The 21,240-nt window shown below is 37.2% G+C and overlaps 1 protein-coding gene and 1 pseudogene across 3 annotated transcripts; both read right to left on the bottom strand.

The window, feature by feature from the left end:
• Positions 1–5,563: 5,563 nt before the first annotated feature.
• LOC132173908 (LRR receptor-like serine/threonine-protein kinase FEI 1) lies at positions 5,564–20,345 on the bottom strand. 3 transcript variants are annotated; one of them, XM_059585581.1, is made up of 15 exons: positions 20,185–20,345; positions 19,204–19,433; positions 18,577–18,712; positions 16,281–16,352; positions 16,093–16,164; positions 14,513–14,584; positions 13,025–13,096; positions 12,829–12,900; positions 12,358–12,455; positions 11,935–12,102; positions 11,478–11,810; positions 9,690–9,935; positions 8,728–8,861; positions 5,957–6,197; positions 5,564–5,835 (listed from the first exon to the last, which is right to left on the bottom strand). In XM_059585581.1, the coding sequence occupies exons 2-14, from the start codon at positions 19,298–19,300 to the stop codon at positions 5,979–5,981; spliced, it is 1,791 nt and encodes a 596-aa protein (XP_059441564.1). In that variant the 5' UTR covers positions 19,301–19,433; positions 20,185–20,345; the 3' UTR covers positions 5,564–5,835; positions 5,957–5,978. The 3 variants fall into 3 exon arrangements, with proteins under 3 accessions (XP_059441564.1, XP_059441562.1, XP_059441563.1); XM_059585579.1 differs by having other exon boundaries at positions 5,564–6,197; XM_059585580.1 differs by having other exon boundaries at positions 5,564–6,197; positions 19,204–19,409.
• Positions 9,181–9,331, bottom strand: LOC132176744 (U1 spliceosomal RNA; annotated as a pseudogene).
• Positions 20,346–21,240: the final 895 nt, after the last annotated feature.

The following is a 21,240-nucleotide window of genomic DNA, read 5'->3' as shown; positions in this document are numbered from 1 at the left end:
CTTTGATTCCTAAAAAGGCGGATGCGGTAGAGATGAAGGATTTCCGGCCCATAAGTTTGGTGGGAGGGGTGTACAAAATTGTTTCTAAGGTTCTCGCCTCCAGATTGAGAACTGTCTTGGGCAAGGTTATATCCTACTCTCAAAATGCTTTCATAGGGGGACGACAAATCATAGATTCGGTTCTTATTGCAAATGAGTGTGTGGATAGTCGCATGAAGCAAGGGGTGCCAGGTGTTATTTGTAAATTGGACCTGGAGAAGGCGTATGATCATGTAAATTGGGACTTTGTTTTGTACTTGCTGCATAGGTGTGGTTTTGGGGAAAGGTGGAAGGCTTGGATAGAATGGTGTATTACTTCGGTAAGATTTTCCATTCTAGTGAATGGCTCACCGGAAGGGTTCTTTAGCAGTTCGAGGGGAATTCGGCAAGGGGATCCCCTTTCTCCGTTACTTTTTGTGCTTGTCATGGAGGCGTTGAGTAAGATGGTGAATGCAACGGTTGACCAAGGTCTTTTGACAGGTTTCTCGGTGGGAGATAGGGTGGTCTCGGATTTGGTGGTTTCTCACTCCTTATTTGCGGATGACACCTTGATTTTTTGTGAAGCTTCTCTCGATCAAATCCGGTATGTGCGCCTCATTCTTTTATGTTTTGAAGCTGTGTCGGGTTTGAGAGTTAATCTTGGAAAGTCTAAAATTGTGGCTATTGGAGAGGTGGAAAACATTGGGGTGTTAGCTAATATCTTGGGGTGTAGCGTTGCCGATTTACCCATGAAGTACTTGGGTCTCCCCCTGGGGGCGCCATATAAGGACACGATTATGTGGAATGATGTAATTGAGAAGATGGAGCGTCAAATGGCAGGATGGAAGAGGATGTACCTCTCTAAAGGAGGACGCCTAACTCTTATTAAGAGCACGTTGTCTAATCTTCCGACTTATTTCTTGTCTTTGTTTCCGATTCCCATGAGTGTAGCTAAAAGGCTTGAGAAGGTTCAAAGAGATTTCTTGTGGGGAGGAATGGGAGATGAGGCTAAGTTGCATCTTGTAAAGTGGGATCAAGTTTGCCGTCCCTTATATTACGGTGGTCTTGGTATCCGAAAATTGCATCAGTTTAACCAAGCTCTCTTGGGGAAATGGCTTTGGAGATATGCGAACGAGAGTGAGGCTCTTTGGTGCAAGGTTATCAAAGCCAAATACGAAGATCAGGAAGGCGGGTGGTGCACGAAGGAGGTTTCGGGTTCTCATGGCGTGAGTGTTTGGAAGCATATTCGCCAAGGTTGGAGTTCCTTTGCCAAAGGGTGTAGGTTTGAGGTGGGGGCGGGTTCGAAAGTTCGTTTCTGGCATGATACTTGGTGTGGAGGAACTCCTTTGAAGCAAGCTTTCCCTTCTCTATTCAGCATTGCAAGACACAAAGAAGCTTGGGTGAAGGACAATTTAACTTGGAGGAGTGGGGTTATAGAGTGGAATGTCACTTTTGTGCGACATGTTCAAGATTGGGAGATGGAGTTGGTTGCTCCTTTTTTTGAGCGATTGTACTCGTGCAAGATCTCTGTAGGTACGGTGGATCGTATTTGCTGGGCCTCGTCTAGGAAAGGTAATTTCGAGGTTAAGTCGCTCTTCAAGGCCTTGTCTAATTTTGGCCATGAGATGTTTCCTTGGAAGAGTATTTGGCGCTCTAAGGTGCCTTTGAGAGTGGCTTTTTTTGGGTGGTCCGCGGCCCTTGGCAAAATTTTGACTCATGATAATCTGCGGAAGAGGAACCTTGTGGTGGTGGAGTGGTGTTGTATGTGCAAAAAGTCAGGAGAGTCAGTAGATCATCTTCTCCTCCATTGTGAAACCGCAAGAGCTCTTTGGCACACTATTTTCAGTCGGATTGGGTTGCATTGGGTTATGCCTGGCAGAGTAAGGGACTTGTTCTCTTGTTGGTGGGCGGGAGGCCGTGCTAGAAGTGCGGTAGTGTGGAAGATGGTTCCTCTTTGTCTTATGTGGTGTTTATGGATTGAAAGAAATGCTAGATGTTTTGAGAACTCTACTAGGACTATAGAGGAACTGATTCATTTTTTCTTCTTTACTCTTTACTCTTGGACAGCCGCTTGGCTAGCTCCTTTAGTAATTAGCTTCTCTGATTTCCTCTTTCATTTCTCCTCTTCTTAGGCGCTCTCTTGTATACTTCCCGTGTATATGGGTTGCGCCCCTCTGCGCTTTTGATATATATTTTTACTTATCAAAAAAAAATTAGAATAAAGTAAATAAATTAGACTAAAGTAAATTGATTACTTCCCGTTCGGATTTTAAGTTCAATTTGATTAAATTGTGTGGGTCCAGGTCTAGGGTTTTTGCGGCTTATATATATATTCATCTCTAGAGAACTGCAAAGTTATGAATTCTGCCTTAGAGTTCGTGAGAGGCTGAGCTAAGAGAGGTTTTATGTAAGTGAGCTAGGAAGCGTTTCTCTCTTAGAGTATTTGTCATTGTGAAGTTGTATTCTATAAACAACGGTTGAGAAGACTATAAGAAGGGTCCAATAAAGGAGAATCACGTGAAGAAGATTATGAGTTAGAAGACAAGTTGGAGGCTCGTTGATCTTACAGAGCCAAGGACTTGCAAAGGGTTGTAAGTGTCCTCGTGTCTGTAATCTATGGAATATTTTCTTGTAGTGATTTCTTGGGTTTGGATGTCCCGGAAAGTTTTTACTTTTAGAACGGTTTCTAAAAGATTTCATCTTTGTCACCAAAATATCTATGTTTGCTTAATTTATTGCTTTACATATTTTGGTGATTGATTGCATATTGCTGCATATTTTTAATTCTGCATATATTGGTTGAACACTCAGATTATTCCTAATTGAGTGTGTATTGGAGTCTTATTAGTTTCTCAATTGGTATCAAAACGGGTTCACTCCATAAATGATTAAATTTTTGAGTGTGATCTTAGACTCCTTTTATGATGTTTCAAACTCTTAATATTGTTCCTACTTTTGATGGATCCAATTATGGCTATTGGAAGTCCTGTATGAGTTTTTTCTTAACATTTGTAGACGTTTGGTCTGTCATTGAATCTGGATGGAAAGCTCCACTTAAACCGATAGCCGAAAGGTCTACTTCTGAAAAACAAACTCGTATGGCAAATGACAAAGCTATGAATGCCATATGCTTGGCAATTTCACAAAGTGAATTTTCCAAAATTTCAAATTGTGATTATATAGTGCCAAGGATGCATGGGAGATCCAAGAAACTATATATGAAGGTACACATCTGGTTAAATCTTCAAAACTTCAAATGTTAGTTTCTCAGTTTGGGGGAATTACTATGTTAGAGGATGAGACATTTAATGATTTCTATGGAAAACTTAGTGAGATTCGAAATTCCATGATTAACCTAGGAAATAAAGTATTTGACACTAAGTTAATCAAAAATATTATGAGATCGCTCCCTAAAAGATTAAGAATCAAGGTAACTACTATTGAAGAGAGTAAATATCTTGAAACCATGAGGATAGAAGAATTAGTTGGTTCTCTTCAAACTTATGAGTTTTATTTGCCTCAACCTAAGAAAAACATGGATCTTGCCCTTAGAACTCTTAGGAAAAACTCTGATGAGTTGTCTGATGAAGAATTACCAGATGATGAGGAACTTGCCTTGATAGCCAGAAGATTTTACAAACATGAACATAAATTTCCAAGAGATTTGAAAAACAAAAAGATAATACTCATGAGAGAAATGAAAGAGACTCATGTGGTCCTAAATGTTATGAGTACTCTGACTATGGTCATGTTCGCAAGGATTATGCTAATCTTAAGAATAATAAGTCAAAAGAGCCAAAAGCTTTTAATATTACCTTAAGTGACACCGATGAGGAGGTCCTTGATGAAAATGCAAATTATTTAGCTTTTGGTCTCTTATGATTCTGATGATTCTAAACACTCTGACATGCAGTCTGCTTTTGATAATGAATCTAAAAAGGAGAATGATTTTCAAAATTCCTTCAACAATTTGTTGGCAAAATTATCTATGTTGCGAAATGATAACTTGAAAATTGCGAAGGGTGTTAAGGATCTTGAGTTTGAAAGGGATAAATTACTGAAATCTTTGAGTGATTCACATGTTGTTTGCAATATTCTTAAATATGAAAATCATGTGTTAATTGCTAAGAATAAATCCTTACAAAATGATCTGAATGAATCTAGAAATCACTTGAGAAAATTCTCTAGTGAAAAGCTTGATAAAATGTTGCATGTATAGAAGCATGCTAGTGACAGATCTAGGTTAGGATTTGATAAAACCGCTAATGTGTCTTCTAACCTGCTTCTACTTCAAAGACCATTTTTGTTAAACCAGTGAAAGTAGAAGAATCTTTAATTGATGAAAATGAAATAGTTGTTCTGACTCCACAAGGCTTAGAGTCTCATATATGTCACCCTAAGCCTAGAGTCATGCATCCTCCTAGGAAATTACTCTCTCAAAGGTTTGTCCCTACCTATCATTATTGTGAAAAAGTTGGTCATATTCAACCTAACTGTTTTGGATTGAAACCTCATGTGCATAGAAGTGAAATTTCTTTTTCTAAGGAAGATTGTGAGAGGATGTTCATGTTGATGAAAGAAGTGATATCTAGGTTAGATAAGTTTGACAAGAGTCATAAACCTGGACCTAAGATCACTCAAGTATGGGTTAGGAATGATGATATCATTCACCTATTGAGGGAGAGTGGTAGTGATCTCACCTGAAGATAGGTGAGTCAATAAAATGCCTAAGATTAGTTATCTTGCCTTCTATTGTATGTCCTAGAGCAGGTTGTTTGGTGTTGATGAAGTTGCTCAAGCTCCTCATGCCCCACATCCTCATCTCATTTCCTCTCTCTGCTGCATTCCTTCTTCTAAATCATCTATCATACTTTGCAAGGCCGAACTGTCCAATGTCAAAGCCGTTTCATTCAAGCTTTTCGAAACATCTTGATCGGCAACATTGGCCTCTGCAGCAACTCGTCATCGTCTTCTTTTTCTTTGAACGCGGCACTCCTCCCGGGAATTTCTCTCTCTTTCACTCCTTTTTCTACGTTTAGAGTCCTTCCTGGGAGTGGGAAAATCCTATACGACATTCACTTTCTTTTGCTCTTCTTTCATTCTCCTCATTTTCACCACAAAAACGCATTTTCTTGTTGGCGGAGGGATAATATAGTGTGAATTTTGCTATAAGTTTATAACCATTTAACTTGAAAACAATGGTTGAGATTTGAACAAATCTACTTGGTTCTTAAAAAGTTCTAGAGGATCCTGATTCCTAATACATCTATCTACCAACAGAAAACCTAGTTTAAGGAATGAACCCAAATTTACTATGAACAAATTCTGGTGGAAATCTGAAAAGTAAATAAATAAATGTTACCAGGCACACATACTCAAACAAGAGAGAGCATCAGTAAGGAAAAAAAAAATAATAGTAAAGGGAGAAAAAAGTCAAAAATAGGTTGCTTGCAGCAGCCATAAACGCCGAGTGTATATATCAAAGAACTGATTATTGTATTGAAAGCATATTTTCACAAAAAAAAAATTGCATAAACAAGAATCATTTGCAAAGTGAGCACATTTCCAATTTATACAAATGTCATTTACATTCAATTCAGAAGAACAAATGCTAAAGGAGATTACAATTTAGGAAAAGAAGAAAAAGGGAGGGAGGGGATTGAATAAATAACTCAAATCATGTTGAAATTCATTCACGTGGAGAAAGAAAAGTCAGCTAGCAATTATCTAAATGCGCCCTGGTTTCCATTGATGCTAACAGATGCTCAGAAAGAGGTCGAATGGACATATATGATGCAGCAGAACTAACCATCGAATCTGCAGAAAGAATGAACAAATATAACGGCGAAGAAAAGCTTTGCAGATTTTGAGACCTTTTAACTGCTGCATTATGTCTCTAACTCTGGAAGAAACTGCAGGATGTGCGCGAACTTCATACCGTTATCTTTTGCACAAGGCTTTCAATCAGAGTTGGAATCATAGAAGTCGCTTGGGCATGGGGTCATGACCTCTGATTCAAGCAATTGGAGCACCCTGTGCATTGTGGGTCGATCCTCTGGACTTGAAGAAACGCACTGGATAGCGACTGAGAGCAATGCATCAAGGCTTTCTGCCTGCACCCCCTCACACTGTGGATCAACAATTTCTCTTTGCCTATTCTCAGTCACCAGAAAATTTAACTGCGTAAAACGAAATAGTGGGTCAGAAGAGCTGCTTGACAAGAAAAATTGTAGCAATCATGTGAGTAGATATGCGGTCGTGAATGCATACAATCCTGCATGGAAAGCTCCATGCCAAGAATGGGATTCATTGCTATCAACCCAGTGAAATTAAATATATATTAAAAAAAAATAGCCATCCTAAGAAACGATGACACAAATCGAATATCACTCCCATCAATTCTTTTTGCAGAACAAGAGACTGGAAGTCAGATTTTCAGACACCTTTTCTTCAACATTTTGTACGATTTCTTATCAAATAAACTGAAACAATGTAATCCATAGTAGCCACACTAGCCTTCTTGTTACCATAACTGGCATAGGATCGAAAAAAAAAAAGCTTTGAAATGGAATTGATTTTCCAGTTTGCTTGGTGCTTTATGCCTGTAGTGCATATAATTCAGGAACAACTTCATAATTATGCAAGAGTTGAATCTCACAAAGGACTGATCCAGAATGTTTTCTGATGATGGTTAAGTTTTCCAAACACAGGATTTCTGCAAGGGATAGTACAATTCTAATACCACAATGGAGGCTGTAGAGTTATCTATTCATAAGCTAAAAAGGAGTTTATCTTACTTGTAACAATAAAATGCAATTGATGAAGTAGCCTGTTTCAGCACCTATTAAATAACTGTGATAACTTTCCGGTGTTCCACCCTCCCTCTCTTACAGATATTATTCTAATTCTCTGGTCTACACAATAATGTGCCAGTCTTCAATTTGATTTTTATTTCAAATGAGTAATATTAAACTCGTATCCGGTTTCTCCATTCCAGGTAGCCTCTCTTCCTCCATTTCTTGAATGGAAATGCAAGTAGTGATTAGGACCATTTTCAGGAAAAAGTAATGATCACTATATCCAACCAAAATTATTTCCGTTTCTTTTAATATAAATTTCAATCTCCAGGGAGAATCTCCATAAAAGCATGCATTAGGCTTTTCTTCTTCTTTCGCTTTTTATTGTTGATTCTATAGGTGGAATTTGGATATTACATCAATATCAAGTAGTTCCATAAAATAAATTTCAGCACAGCAATAACTATTACTAGTCAAAATCAAATCTATAACCAAAGACAATTCAGTTCGCAAAGCATTATCACAATGTTCATTTATGTGACGAGTTTAGCTTTCATGTTCGACCTAGCTTCGTATCTGATAAAAATTCAGCATGATTAAAACACTTGTGGTGGTGGAAAGACTGAATATACTAAATTTAGCATTGCTTAAAGAGAGTATTCTCAGAAGAGATTTTCAAAGACTTAATATATTGTGTAGGCAACGATCCACATGCAGGCACCATTACATAAGAAGCGTTTTGCCCATGCCAAACCCAAGTAGTTCATAAGGATTTGTTCAGTAGATTTAGGTTACTGATCATAATTCAAAACAATTTTATGAAGACAATGATGGAGTTTTCCTTGAAAGCCATTTATTAAGAAATTTTGATTTCAATTGAAAAGGAGTGTTCCTCATGCTCTCACAGACCAATAACTGCAAGGCTGGGCAAGCTATAACTTAAATTGCAGAGAATGTTTTATCATGCCTGGGCAGACCAAAACCTGCAACCTGGACAAAGAAGAAGTGCAGGAGGCTCCCTACACGAAATGGAAAAATACACACTTTTGGCTATAGCCAGGGTAAGGTAGGTGTATAGTTGGACACTAACTCCTCTCTCTCTCTCACACACACACACACATATTATGTAACACGGGCATTCTGCTCAGATTCTGGGGCTCCCTCCCTCCCCTCTCCCTCTCCCTCCCTCTCTCTCCCTCTCTCTCACACACACACACACACACACATATTATGTAACACGGGCATTCTACTCAGATTCTGGGGCTCCCTCCCTCCCTCCCTCTCTCTGTCACACACACACACACACATTATGTAACACGGGCATTCTACTCAGATTCTGGGGCTTACCAGGAGATGACATAATATACACGGGAGAACAATTAAAATTAACAATGCGGTACTCTCTCTCTCTCTCTCTCACACACACACACACACATATTATGTAACACGGGCACTCTACTCAAATTCTGGGGCTTACCAGGAGATGACATAATATACACGGGAGAACAATTAAAATTAACAATACGGTAGGTGTATCGTTGGAAACTAACTTCCTCTCTCTCTCTCTCTCTCTCTCTCTCACACACACACACACACACACATTATGTAACACGGGCAATCTACTCAGATTCTGGGGCTTACCAGGAGATGACATAATATACACGGGAGAACAATTAAAATTAACAATGCCAAATAAATGTAACTTACAGGAGACATAAAAACATGCAACATAGTAGCACATGACACACTTCCATTTCCTAATGCTTTAAACTAGTTTAGTGGATGTAGATGCTCTTACTATCATCACAAAATAGCTTAATGTCAAATCTTGTAGAGAAAAAGTTAATTCTAATGATTGGTTTAAAAAGAAGAGCATTTTGACCGCAAGCGCAGGTGTAGGAAAGAGACATACCCAGCCAACAATGTTCAGGCCTTTCTCAATAAATGACGCATCTGTTGGTCGCTTTCCACTCAATACTTCAAGCACCAGGACCCCAAAACTATAGACATCAGTCTTTTCAGTTGCTCTACCACTTTGCATGTATTCTGCAGTGGAGCCACACACGGAATTAAAGTTGGATCATTGCGGAATTGGTAAGTAAAAACAACATATGATTCATATTACATCTTTAGAAAGGAGAACAGGCAAGCATATGCATGCCAAGAACTTCTCCTTCCTTGGATCATAAAGTAAACACCAAGAAATAAAACTTATTTCGGGCAACTGATTTGGATGTGTTATGCTAGGAGTAGCATGTCAAATTATACTTAGGGCATTGTACTGGACATCAACAGAAAAAATATTTTTTAAAACGTAGTATATGGGGTACCCAGTTTATGGAAGTCAGGTCTGAATCAGTAGCAAATTATTATTAGTAAAATCTTCCACAAATTATGACGTAGGATCTCCCGCAATGGGGAGACCTTAGGCTAGCACCCCTCCTAAGTGCAATGGAGGTCACTAGTCTAGGCCATGGTCCGACTTGATCGACCATTGACCCCGCCCAGGTAAGTTTTTTTTAGTAAAAACTGTCTTAAATCTTCCGGTCAGTTCTTTTTATATTATAAAATATAACTGTCTTAAATCTTCACTTTTTGCTTCAAACAAATTCTCTATTATTGGAAAAAAGAAAAGGAAAAATGAATCAGTGAAGTCGATATCGACGCCCATTTAATGAATTATATCATAACATGAAATTTTTGGTAGCATGTGACAGTTTGACATAGGTCAACATCAAACAATTCAAACCAATGATCTTCTGAACTGGCTTGAGTCAACAGCATATTTTCCACGGGGTCAAATCTATAAAAAGCCATTAAATCAACAATCATTAAATTGAAGTTCAAGTTGTAATTGCACTTGACATTGCATACCAGGTGCCAGATAGCCAAACGTTCCAGCAACGATGGTTGTTATGTGAGATTCTTCATCCTCCAATAGTTTTGCAAGTCCAAAGTCAGATACTCTAGCCTCGAGATTGCCATCAAGCAAAATATTGCTCGACTTTATATCTCTATGTATGATCCTAGGTGAACAATCATGATGCAGGTAGGCCAGTCCCTTTGCGGCTCCCAGAATGATATTCAAGCGTGCATCCCAGTCTAGCTGCTCAGATCTTTCTGTACAATGCATATGTGAGACATTACTTTTGCAGGCTAAGGGGCTTAGTTTTATGCAAAATATCAATATACTATTTTGTGCAGAACAAGAAGCATCAGAAAGAAAGCTGAGCATCACAAGTAAATCAAGGAACAATACAATATCAATATTATGTCTTCCATGAATTTCGCGCTAGAGGTACATTTGAAAAAAGCCTCCATGCGACCTTCATTTCTCTTATTCCAAAGAAACCAGGGGCCGATGACCTCAAGGAGTTTCAGCCTATTACCTTAGTGGGTGGAGTGTACAAAATTGTTGCCAAAGTTCTAGCTAATAGGTTGAAAATGGTAGTGGAAAACATCATTTCTAAACCTCATAATGCTTTCATCAAGGGTAGGCAGATCCTAGACTCGGTTCTTATTGCCAATGAATGCCTTGATAGTGGGCATAGATTTGACGAACCAGGTGTGCGGTGCAAGCTGTATATTGAAAAGGCTTATGACCATGTCAATTAGGACAATTGACTTCCTTTTGTATATGTTGAGTAGATGTGGTTTCGGGAAAGAAGGTGTAAATGGATGGCATACTGTATCTCCTCGGTGCTCTTTTCAATCTTGGTGAATGGCACTCCATCCATTGTCTCCCTTTTTGTTTGTTATTGTTAGGCATTAAGTAAAATGATTTCTGCTTTGGTGGATGGGGATTTTTTATCAGGCTTCGTGGTGGGGTCAAGAAGCGGTGGTGCTATCAACATTTATCACCTTTTGTTTGCAGATGACACAACTTGATATTTAGCAAGGCAAATCCAGATCATCTTCGCAATTTGCATTGTTTGTTTTCATGCTTTGAAGCGGTTTTTGGTTTGAGGATTAATCTTACTAAATCAGAGTTAGTCCCGGTTGGCAATGTAATGAATATCGAAGGTTTGGCTAGTATTTGGGCTGCAAGGCCTCTTCTATGCCCATGAAGTAACTAGGTCTTCCCTTGGGAGCTTCATTGAAAGCTAAATTTCAAATTTATTTGGGATGCCATTATTAAGAAGGTAGAAAGCTGTTTAGCTGGATGGAAGAAGATGCATTTTTTTTTTTTTTGGGGCAAATTGGTTGAAATCAGTATTGGGAAAGATTGTATAAGTTCTCACAATGCGGTTTAGAAATTTTGGATACTGTCTTAGTGGCGAATGAATGTTTGCATTGTCGGATTCGATCCGGGGAACCGGGAGTATTGTGTAAATTGGATTTGGAGGAGGAAAAGCAACCATTGACATGGGTGCATAAATAATCCTACATCACTAGAGAGATTTAGGCTTTTCATATATTCATTGTTTTCTAATTTGATAAGTTAGGCTTTAGGCACTAAATTCCCATATCAATATGCACTTTCTGGGTGATAGTATGGTAGGAAATTGAGAAGGATACCCTGCATACAAGCATTGAGCCTAAACAGCCACATGTCCATGATGTCATGCACAAGCAATAATGTTATGATATAGGTTAACCTATTCCATTTGTAAGAATACAGAAACAAACAAAATTAAAATTAGAGAAAAGAAAAGATCGTACCATGAAGAGCTTCATCAAGGCTACCACCAGGAAGGAAATCATAAATTAACAATTTTGATGTAGGAGACTTGCAATAACCTCGCAAATTCACTAGGTATCGGTGTTTTATGCTTCCAAGAATTTCTAGCTCTCTCTCAAAAAAACGATCAAAGCCCTCATTCATTTTTACAATTCTTTTCAAAGCAAATATATTGCCATCATCCATTGCAAGCTTGTACACTGTTCCAAAGCCACCACAACCTATTATGTGCTCCTCATTCAAAGTCTCCAATTTCTTTATGATGTCCTTCGAAGAGTATGGCAAATCTCCATGAAACATTACAATTGATGCACCTGACATATATAATACTTTGTATTTAGGGATATCGAATTCTAGGAACTCTTGTAGGCGTGGACGCAAATGAAGAAAAACTCAAACAGATACTTAATAACAAAGATATTAGTTAAGAAAAAATACCTCCACTGACATCCATTGCAATAGTTTTACCGTCATTTTTACCAAACTTCTTGTATAGAAAGCAACCCCAAAAACACATAAGTGCAACCAGAAGTAACGCACCCACTGTTGCTGATGCACTAATAAGCAGCCGCCCAGAGTACTTCTTTCTTGCCGCCTGATTTTGGGCTACAAAAAGTGAAATGTTAGATAGTATAAGTCATCAGAATCCAGTGTTGAATATAATGATATCAAAGCACGAATCCATTAACTAAAATTATTGAGTTCCATCAGGACTTTACCAACTCTTTAGATCAGTATGAGAACCATACAATAGTACAATCCTCACTGTCTAATAAATGGAAGCTTAATGCTCCATGATCCAAAAATTCCACCTATCTCCAGTGAAATAAAACAATGAAGCTCCTATGTGTAATTATTTACCTGAGGTTGGTGACTGGGGATTTGTTCCAGGTCCTGCACCATCATCCTTGCATGCCGTGTTGATTTGCTTACCACACAAACCACGATTGCCAACAAAGCTGCATGAAATTTGTTTAAAAAAATTAACCGTATAAGTACCCTAATGGTTTGGCTTTCTGGGTAAATTAGTGCATTGTTCAGCTTAATACAACTGGTCACTGGTCAGTGACTGTGGCAGGCTACGGATCATAAACAAAGTTTTGTCATGAGTAGAGTAGCAATGAAATCTGTTTCCTTCCCTTTCATCAACAATATTCTGTAATATTTCATTAATAATACTTGTCTCTTACCAGCAAACAAAATGATTAAAAGAAAATAAACTTAGCATAGAGAACACCCTAGAATCTCTCATGAATTATTAACCAAGAGCTGCTTGATGATAAAATACACATCATAAACATAACATAACAGATCAGGGCAAGCTGCACTTACGAGCTTTCTGTAAAGTTGATTAGCACACCATCAGAGGGTATTGGCCCCATCAGAAAATTGGTTGACACATTGCTTCAAAATGTCCAAAAAGGCAACAAGAAAATCATTAGTCTTGATTTTACATATTCACATGCCATTTTTTTTTTATTAAAAAAAAAATAAACAAGACACCAATATAACCAGAGGAGCCACTCACAAATTAACAAGCTTATCCAACTTCCCAAGTGATCGAGGGATATATCCACTCAAAGAGTTACTTGAAATATCCCTGTAATAGCAGAAGACAAAAATCATCTGTCTAAGTCAGGCTTATAACATCTGAAATTAATATTAGGTAGGTATAATTTACTTCAACAATAGCGACCATTGCTTTCACATTTTTCAACTCAGACAACATATTGTGATACTTTCAACTCTCTACACCGTATTGACTCAGGCTCATTTCATCTGTAATTAATATTTTATAGGCATAATTTGGTTAAACTTTTCCTTGATAAGTATTACTTCATTAATTTAATAATAACAGGGCACACCAGAAGCACACACTGTATACAAATATAAAGAATCCAAGAATTCTAAAAAAAAAGGATTGTTACAATCTAGAGACACTAAATGAAAAAGGCAATATAAAAAATAGATGCTTCAATCCGACTAAAAGAAGTTCAATCCTTCAAAAGGCCAAAAATTTATTTCAAGTCGTAATGTCCACATTAGACATAGTGGCATTAAGTTCCATACGTAATTTCTGTACCGACCTAGTCTACATCCCCAGCAAGAGAGTAGATCGGCCACCATCCTTGGCATTACTCATTTAAAAACACATCACATGAATGTTTGTGACCAAATTTGATTTGGAACTAAGCAATGAAGCAATAAATGGTCCACTTTTTGTTTTACTGCTTTTCTTACACATAGAACACCGAATTTACTAAAAACGATCTCCCTTTTTATCAGATTACCAATTGTTAGAATCTTCCCCAAAGCTGTCGTCCATACAAAAAAAGCAACCTTCAAGGTGCCTTGCAATATTAATGTTTATTGCTTTAACATTTTGCAACTTATAAGATACCCTTATGTTTCGGGTGCATTGCCTTGCAAATTTTGTATAAGTTCATTAAAAATAAAATACAATAAACTCAGACTAGAATTTCAAGTCTGAAAGTCACTAAAAAGTGATTCAATGGATTATGACACATTTTCATTTAAAAGAGATGGAGGCCCTTACTAGAATCAAGAAAGGGGATACTAATCAGGTTTGAACAATTTATTGGAAGTAAGGCTTATTTCAGCAGCAATGAGCAAATTTTTTCCCTGTTCTTATTGTTTTAAACTTTTCAGAAATTTTTGAGCATCTTGGTTGTGTTGTTCTTAGTTTAATTAACAATTCATCAGAAGAAATGTAGGTATGATAGCATCCAGAACTTTGCAAAGTCTAACTGCCACTAAGCTTTTGTAAGTTGTGTATTGTTTTCCTATGAGAGGGAATCATATTACAACAATACTCTCCAATAATTTAAACGAGCAGTCAAACAAAAGCACACATATCAGATTCCTTGTTTTTGCAGGACATAAAAGCAGACACAGCATTACTATCAATGGAAGTATGAGTTTCTGCGTAAATATACATGTTGCTTTGAATATGTTCAAATTAAAGCAATAATCAACATGAGAAAAGATAGCGTACAAATTTTCAAGCTCTGATAGATTTCCCAATTCGCCGGGAATAGATCCACTCAAGTAATTACCCTGCAAGTAACTGTAGAAGACAGATCAGCATTTCCTCTCAATAATAAACAGACACGATTACCCAGTTATCAGATAAAACATAATGATGTAACCACTTGACATGTAATCTAGGTCACCAACTCAATATGCAACTCTAAAATACAACTTGATCATGTTTTACTCACTCAAAGTAAACTAACATGCGCCATGTGCCCCAACAGAAAGCTTTAATAGGAAGTGCAAGCTAGCATTGTTTGCTATTAACTATTTAATTAGCCAAAAGCAAACTGCCTTGGGTTTAGGCCAATCTTGGTCCTGTGTTCTGAATTATGGAGGACTGATCAGACATGGTTATCAACGGTGTCCAAGGGCAATGCTTTAGAAGCAATGGAAAGAAATAGCAAGATCTTCTCCTCAGTATAATTTTTTTTATGAATGTCTTCCCCTCAGTATAATTTTATTTTATTTTATAAGTAATAGAAAGTTTGATAAAAAGGCGTAAGGCGCGCCCCTACGTATACAGTCAGCGTACAATAAGAACACCTAACAAGAATGAGCAAAAGAAAGACCCAAACAACCCAACACTAGATTGAACCCACCCAAAAGCCCAAAGAACCTAAAATCTGAAACCAACAGAACACTTACCGCTAAAAAACATGAACCTTGTCTTCTCCTCAGTATAATTAATCAATGCGATGTGACAAAACTCAATATATAGATTTTCTTTCCATGTGATCAACTTTTTAAGGGGCTTATTCCCAAGACCGTAATCAAGTATTTGTATTCATAAACTTTAATGCATCTGAAATAAACTTTAATCCATAAACTATGAAAACATTATCGATATAAGGCAAAGATGCAGCCATTTACTTTCTTGAGGCTTGAGGACATGAAGGTCCACACAAAATACTTCATTGTCATCAGCAAATATACAAGACCAAGTAAACCAATTAATCATCAAGTCACCTTGCTAACCAAGATTAACAAACTACAAATTACAATACACAGCACATCTGTCTGTATGCCAAAGATGTTGGATAAAAGTCAAGGACAGGCCAAAACCCGTCAAAATTCACTATATTTTTCACCATTCCCTTAAGTATTTATTTTAGAAATAAACACTCCTTCAACTGCGAAACAACATACTGTTTTCCTTAATTAATAAAAAGCAATTTTTATACTGATAGAAGAAAGAGTACAAAGGGGAAGAAGAAGAAGAATCACTTTAAAAGGAAGAGCTCATCAATATGACGAAAGTCAGAAAGGCTAAAGCACCCAAGATGGACAAGTGTCCAACCGAAGTTCTAGCTCTTCCATTGCCATGGGAATAGGCCTCACTAAAATCAGATTTAGTAATGATTTTATATAAGTTATCTAATATGAATTGTCTCTTCAAGGAGGGCATCCTTACCGTTACCTCTTCTTGATCAGCCTGGGGCTGATAAATTCTGCCTAAGGCATCCAGAAGGTTACTTTTCTATATTCATGCTATAGACATAAGCAAATGTTTGTTGTAAGAGAAACATCAGTGGTACTTACATTCCCTGCAAATCCGTGCAATTTCCCAATTCTGAAGGAATTGCCCCATAGAAGTTGTTGTTATGAAGAGCTCTACAAGATGATACATCATAATAGCATCAGCTGCTGCATCACACATCTTAATATAGCAAAAATGCAGTAACTAGAAAGAGGGAAAAAAAAAAAAAAAAAGGCTTGAAAATACATACAAAATCTTCAAGTGTTCTATTTTCCCAAGATCAGGTGATAGAGATCCACTGAGTTTGTGATAAGGAATACGTCTGCAAAATAATAAAGAACAAAACACATTTAGGATCATAGATTCAAAGACAATACATTTCATTTCTTACACAGTTGCTAAACTGTGTCCTATCAAGTGTCCATTTCCAAATTTTCCATCGCATGCATCATACTTTATCACGCATTACATGATCCAATAAATTTCATGGAAGAGAAAGCAAAAGGAAAAATTGATTCGAAAGAGAATTGGATATCTGTTACTTTTTTTTATATAAGTAATCGAAATTCAATAAAAACCAAAGGGCGGACCCAAGTATATAGGATGTATACAAGAGAAACACCTAACCAGAAAAAGAAAAAAGAACAAAAAATTTATAAAAAACTAGAAATATGAAAACAATCATAGGCAGCCATCGAATGGAAAATGGGTGTATTTGAGAAGAAGGCCTTTTTTAAAAAAATAAATAATAAGTAATTTACATATATCATTATAAGCGTTAAGTTCCTAAGTGCACAAGAAGTACACAAAAGGAAACACCTAGCTAAAAGGAGCAAAAAGAACAAGAGAATCACTATAACTAATCATCAAAAGAGATACAAAGAGAGAAGGCATTTGATTCCGCCACCATCTCGTTGTATCTTCAAAGCTTCAATCATTTCTTTCTTTCCAAATACACCACATCAAGCAGAGCAGAATCATCTTCCAAACAGCTTCACTTTAAGGTCCAACAACCAATCTCCGCCTTTATCTCACAAGTCACAAGCATTACACCATAACCACTTCCCCAAAAGAAGGGGAAACAAGCTTCTTCATCTAAAGGAAGAATGAAGTATCCTATGCTTGATCCTCCATTAAAAAAAAAATTGTTTAAACTCTTTAAGGTAATGAAGCCAATATAGGATGACTTTATTGACATCCAAGGTTTGAAAGAATTAAATACACCATCCTTGGATGACTTACCATGAGAGAAATACATTTGGATGACATCCAAGTCCTAACATAGAAAAAACCAACCTTGGATGATCTAGTCAATCTCAAAAAAGTGTTCAAAGAAAGATGATATTTAGCTAAGCTTATGAACAAATAGGCTCTCTCTCTCTTTGCCCATAGTAAGAAAGAGAATATAAGATCGTGATAGAAGAATAGTTTACTTGAAAAACACATTTGAACTACAAACCCCACCTCCACAACTCATTAACTGCTTCCTCTTTAGTGGACCCATAAACAGCATAATAACATATCTTTCCATTGTCGATTACTTATGATGATTTTCTTTTTCGCTTTTCTTCTCGTTAGGTGTTTCCGTTGTATACTCCCAATGTACTTTGGGGCGCCTATACGCTTTTAATAAAACTTCTTATTACTTATAAAAAAAAAACATATCTTTTTCATGGAAACGCCACCATGAACCTCAGAATCCACAGAACCATGCCATCAACCTTTCCCTTGCCCTATCATTCAACAACTCTTGTTTACTCACCAACCCCATACCACCTTAATTTAAGGCATAGGAGTCATGAATTCTAAACCATACACCATACACATTTTTGGAACATAAGACAATTGAACATTACTTCAGATCTTGCAGTTGCAGACCCCAAGTAAGGTAGTTATAATTCCACAAACTGTCCTGTGATAGAATAGTGCTTGTCTAGGAGAATTTTCTTTCATAATTCAGTATGACCATTTAAATTGTGGATGATGTGGTAAAATCCATACGTTTAAATTCTGTCAGTATATTTCAAGTTCTTTGGAGTTTTTATTCAAATTTGATGGGATGGGAAATTTAGATATCCAATTTTCAAAACAACTTATGTGTAGCCCAATACGGGCTGTCAGATACATGTCATAAAGAACAAAGGTCCCACCGCAGCATTATATGGCAATTGGGCAGTTTAGTATTAATGAAATTAAGAATCACATTTACATACAGATTTGAGCAAAGGGATATTAATGATTTTCTAACTCATTTGATTAAAAGAAGAAGCTACTTTGCATTCAAGAGTTTTGACATAATTCTAAGAAAGAATCTCAAGTTCTCATGATCATCAAGGGCAAAATCTAAAGAGGTTATGTTTAGAATTTATTAGGCATGCATTCACAGTTATTGCTTCGCACCCAAAAGACAAAGAAAGATGTTAAGCAAAGCACAGATACTTTGGGCTAATTATAAGTAAGTAGCTTCAGAAGTATACAATCATGAATTATGCGTCAAAAAAAACACAATATAGAAGGCATATTTAGAGGTTACTCTGAGAACTCACAAGTATATTACTCTTTTGGTTTTTGAATCACATGTCACTCCCCTCCATTTACATGGGTCAGGATCTTCTGGTCTCCATTGATCAAGGAATCCATCTGAACCAACAACTGCTGTTCTGAAGCTTAGAAGTGCCTCACCTACAAATCATAGAGAGGGCTTAACACATTACAAATAAGAGAGAGAAAAGAGCATATCCATCTTTTGCTTGAAACATAGACTAAGCAAACAAGGTGGGGTGCTCGACCTAGTTAAGTGAATACAACTGCCCAATATTTATTGTTGTCTAGATCAAATCATACTGGAGAATTTAAAATATATGAATATCCCATATGTAAACAAATGTATGTCTGGTGTTGTCAAAAACAACTACCATGGATGAGCTGTAATTTCTAGGAACTCCTATGTGAAACTAGTTGAATGGTTACTTATAACCAAACTCAACCAGCACCACATACAAGAAAAATCTTAAGAGAACCCTTCCCAGTACAGGTACCAAGTTTTGGTTCAATGTATATAGAGATGATAATAAATAAATCATCAGCACTTTACTAATTTGAGATATCAAGATTAATTGGGAAGTTAAAATAAAAATCTATGAAAAAGAACTACAAATACAGAAACACCATACCATCAGGACTGATAGCTCTACTTTTGCTCGTTAGCATATAAATCGGTAGAATGCAAAGAAGCCACAACCGTTGCCATTCCATCAGACAGATGCCCATAGTGGCACTGACCGAGCATAATACGGCTACTACAAATCATCTGACACACCAAACTCCAGAATGCCTCCCGTAAACATATAGTTATCTGAGTGATGAAAACATCTAGAAGCTGCAAAAGAAATATAAGAATTACCTGCGCCAAAAAAAAAAAAAAGAAGCAAATTTTAGCTACAACAGCAAGAAGGAAACCCATCACGAGAAGGTAACTAGAATATCCTCGAAACCAATATTTTCAATCTTGATGCAGTTGATAAAGTATCCAATGACTGATCTTCCATTAATAAAAAATAAAAATAATAAAATAATTTTTTTTTAAAAAAAGGACAACAAATACTCGTTCAGAATGATAAAGACACCATAACAGCCGGCAACACAATCAGACACCAAAATTAGAGCACTCAAAAGCTCCCAAAAGATGCAATGAACAAGAAGAAACAAAACCCACCTACAGCCAGAATAGAGCATTGTAAACAACAGTAAGACTTCCAAAACTTACAATTTGAGGAAATTACACTAATAACTACATGAAATAGAACTAACAACAGCAGTTTCAGCTTCAATTATAAACAAATTTACCATAAACATGACTCTACAACAAGTACAATTTGGGAGCCAAAATCACTTATTCGGACCAAATTGCCCTCATAAACTTTACTTAATCACGCAAAAACGCACAGCTTAAGCTTGTATTAGCAAGAAGGAAAATTCAGCACTCAGTAAGCAAAAACTAAATCAAAACACCGACAACAAACCCCAACTTCAAAAATTCACAAAAATAAACCCAACAACAACAACAACAAAAAACGAGAGGGTAGTTGTAAAGAGTGCAAATTTGGTGAAATCGAGCCAAAATGTAAAGAGAAAATTGAAGGATCAAAACGCACCGTGGATTCGATCTGAGATGGAGAGAGAGAAATGCAGGTTTTGGGTGTCAAAAAAGGGATAACAACAAAAACCTCTCCACCCTCCTTAGTGTCAAGTATCTGAGATTTGTGTGATTTCTGAGAGAGAGAGAGAGAGAAGAGAGAGAGTGAGTGTGAGTTTGTCCGGGTGTGTGTGGAATAGATGCTTGGGAATAAAAGAGTGGGGGGGTGGGGGGGGGCATCAGCACAGCCAATGAGAACAGAGGGCTTTGACACGTGCGACTGCGGTCCCTTGCGTACGTGCGACCGACGCTCCCTTCTTTCTAGAACTAGGACCGTGCCAGCTTTGCACCACCGCCTCTACTACAACACAACAGGCCTCTTGTTACGTGGTTTGGTGGTTGGGGTTCGCTTTTCCCTACGCTTCTAATTTTACCATTTCAAAATTCTTTTCAATAAAATGAGTATTGGTGATAGGGAATACCGTCGGCCCATCAAAGGCCCATTACACCCCGTAGGCCCATGAAAGGTCTGTCGGCCCAACTTGACCACCTTTCTAGGTCAATTCCCTTGAGGAGGCTGTTCAACCTGTTCACCACCTACCGGTGTCATCCTCATCAAAGTTCTGGGATTGGATTGTGCTAGGGCTTGCAAAAAGGGATCTTATTAACCTGCCAACCCGACTAGGGTCAATCTCAACACGATCCCGTTTGGTTAAACGGGTCAAATAGGTTAACCCGCACAAGACACATTAAAAAAGGGGTGACACGACACGACATAAACCATCTAACTCATTTAGTTAACGAGACGTGTATGAGTGACCCGACCTGACCTGATATGTTTAGCTAAACAAATCGTATTCGGGTTCATACAACCTGACTCATTTGAAATCAGTTTGTGTTTTTACAATACAAATACAAATTTCATTAACAAATTTATACATGAACAAGCTACAGAACTTGAAACAGAGCACTAGAGGGTAGCACAAATCTAAACAAAGATAAGCGTAAGTAATATTTTGCTACAGTTATAACAAATTCGATTTCAAACCATAACAAATTTTTTGTAAAGGTTAGA

Source organism: Corylus avellana, chromosome ca3 (genome assembly GCF_901000735.1).
Source record: "Corylus avellana chromosome ca3, CavTom2PMs-1.0".
Lineage (NCBI taxonomy): Eukaryota > Viridiplantae > Streptophyta > Magnoliopsida > Fagales > Betulaceae > Corylus > Corylus avellana.
Note: the sequence above shows the minus strand (reverse complement) of the source record. Positions and strands in the feature narration are given on the sequence as shown.

What these genes read in the sequence shown, in the direction of transcription:
- LOC132173908 (XM_059585579.1), bottom strand. Translation starts at nt 19,300, where the DNA reads ATGGGCATCTGTCTGATGGAATGGCAACGGTTGTGGCTTCTTTGCATT. An exon ending in TAGAGCTATCAGTCCTGATG is followed by an intron (nt 18,713 to 19,203) that starts GTATGGTGTTTC and finishes TATGATTTGTAG; the next exon opens with GTGAGGCACTTCTAAGCTTC. An exon ending in TGCACGGATTTGCAGGGAAT is followed by an intron (nt 14,585 to 16,092) that starts GTAAGTACCACT and finishes TGTCTTCTACAG; the next exon opens with TTACTTGCAGGGTAATTACT.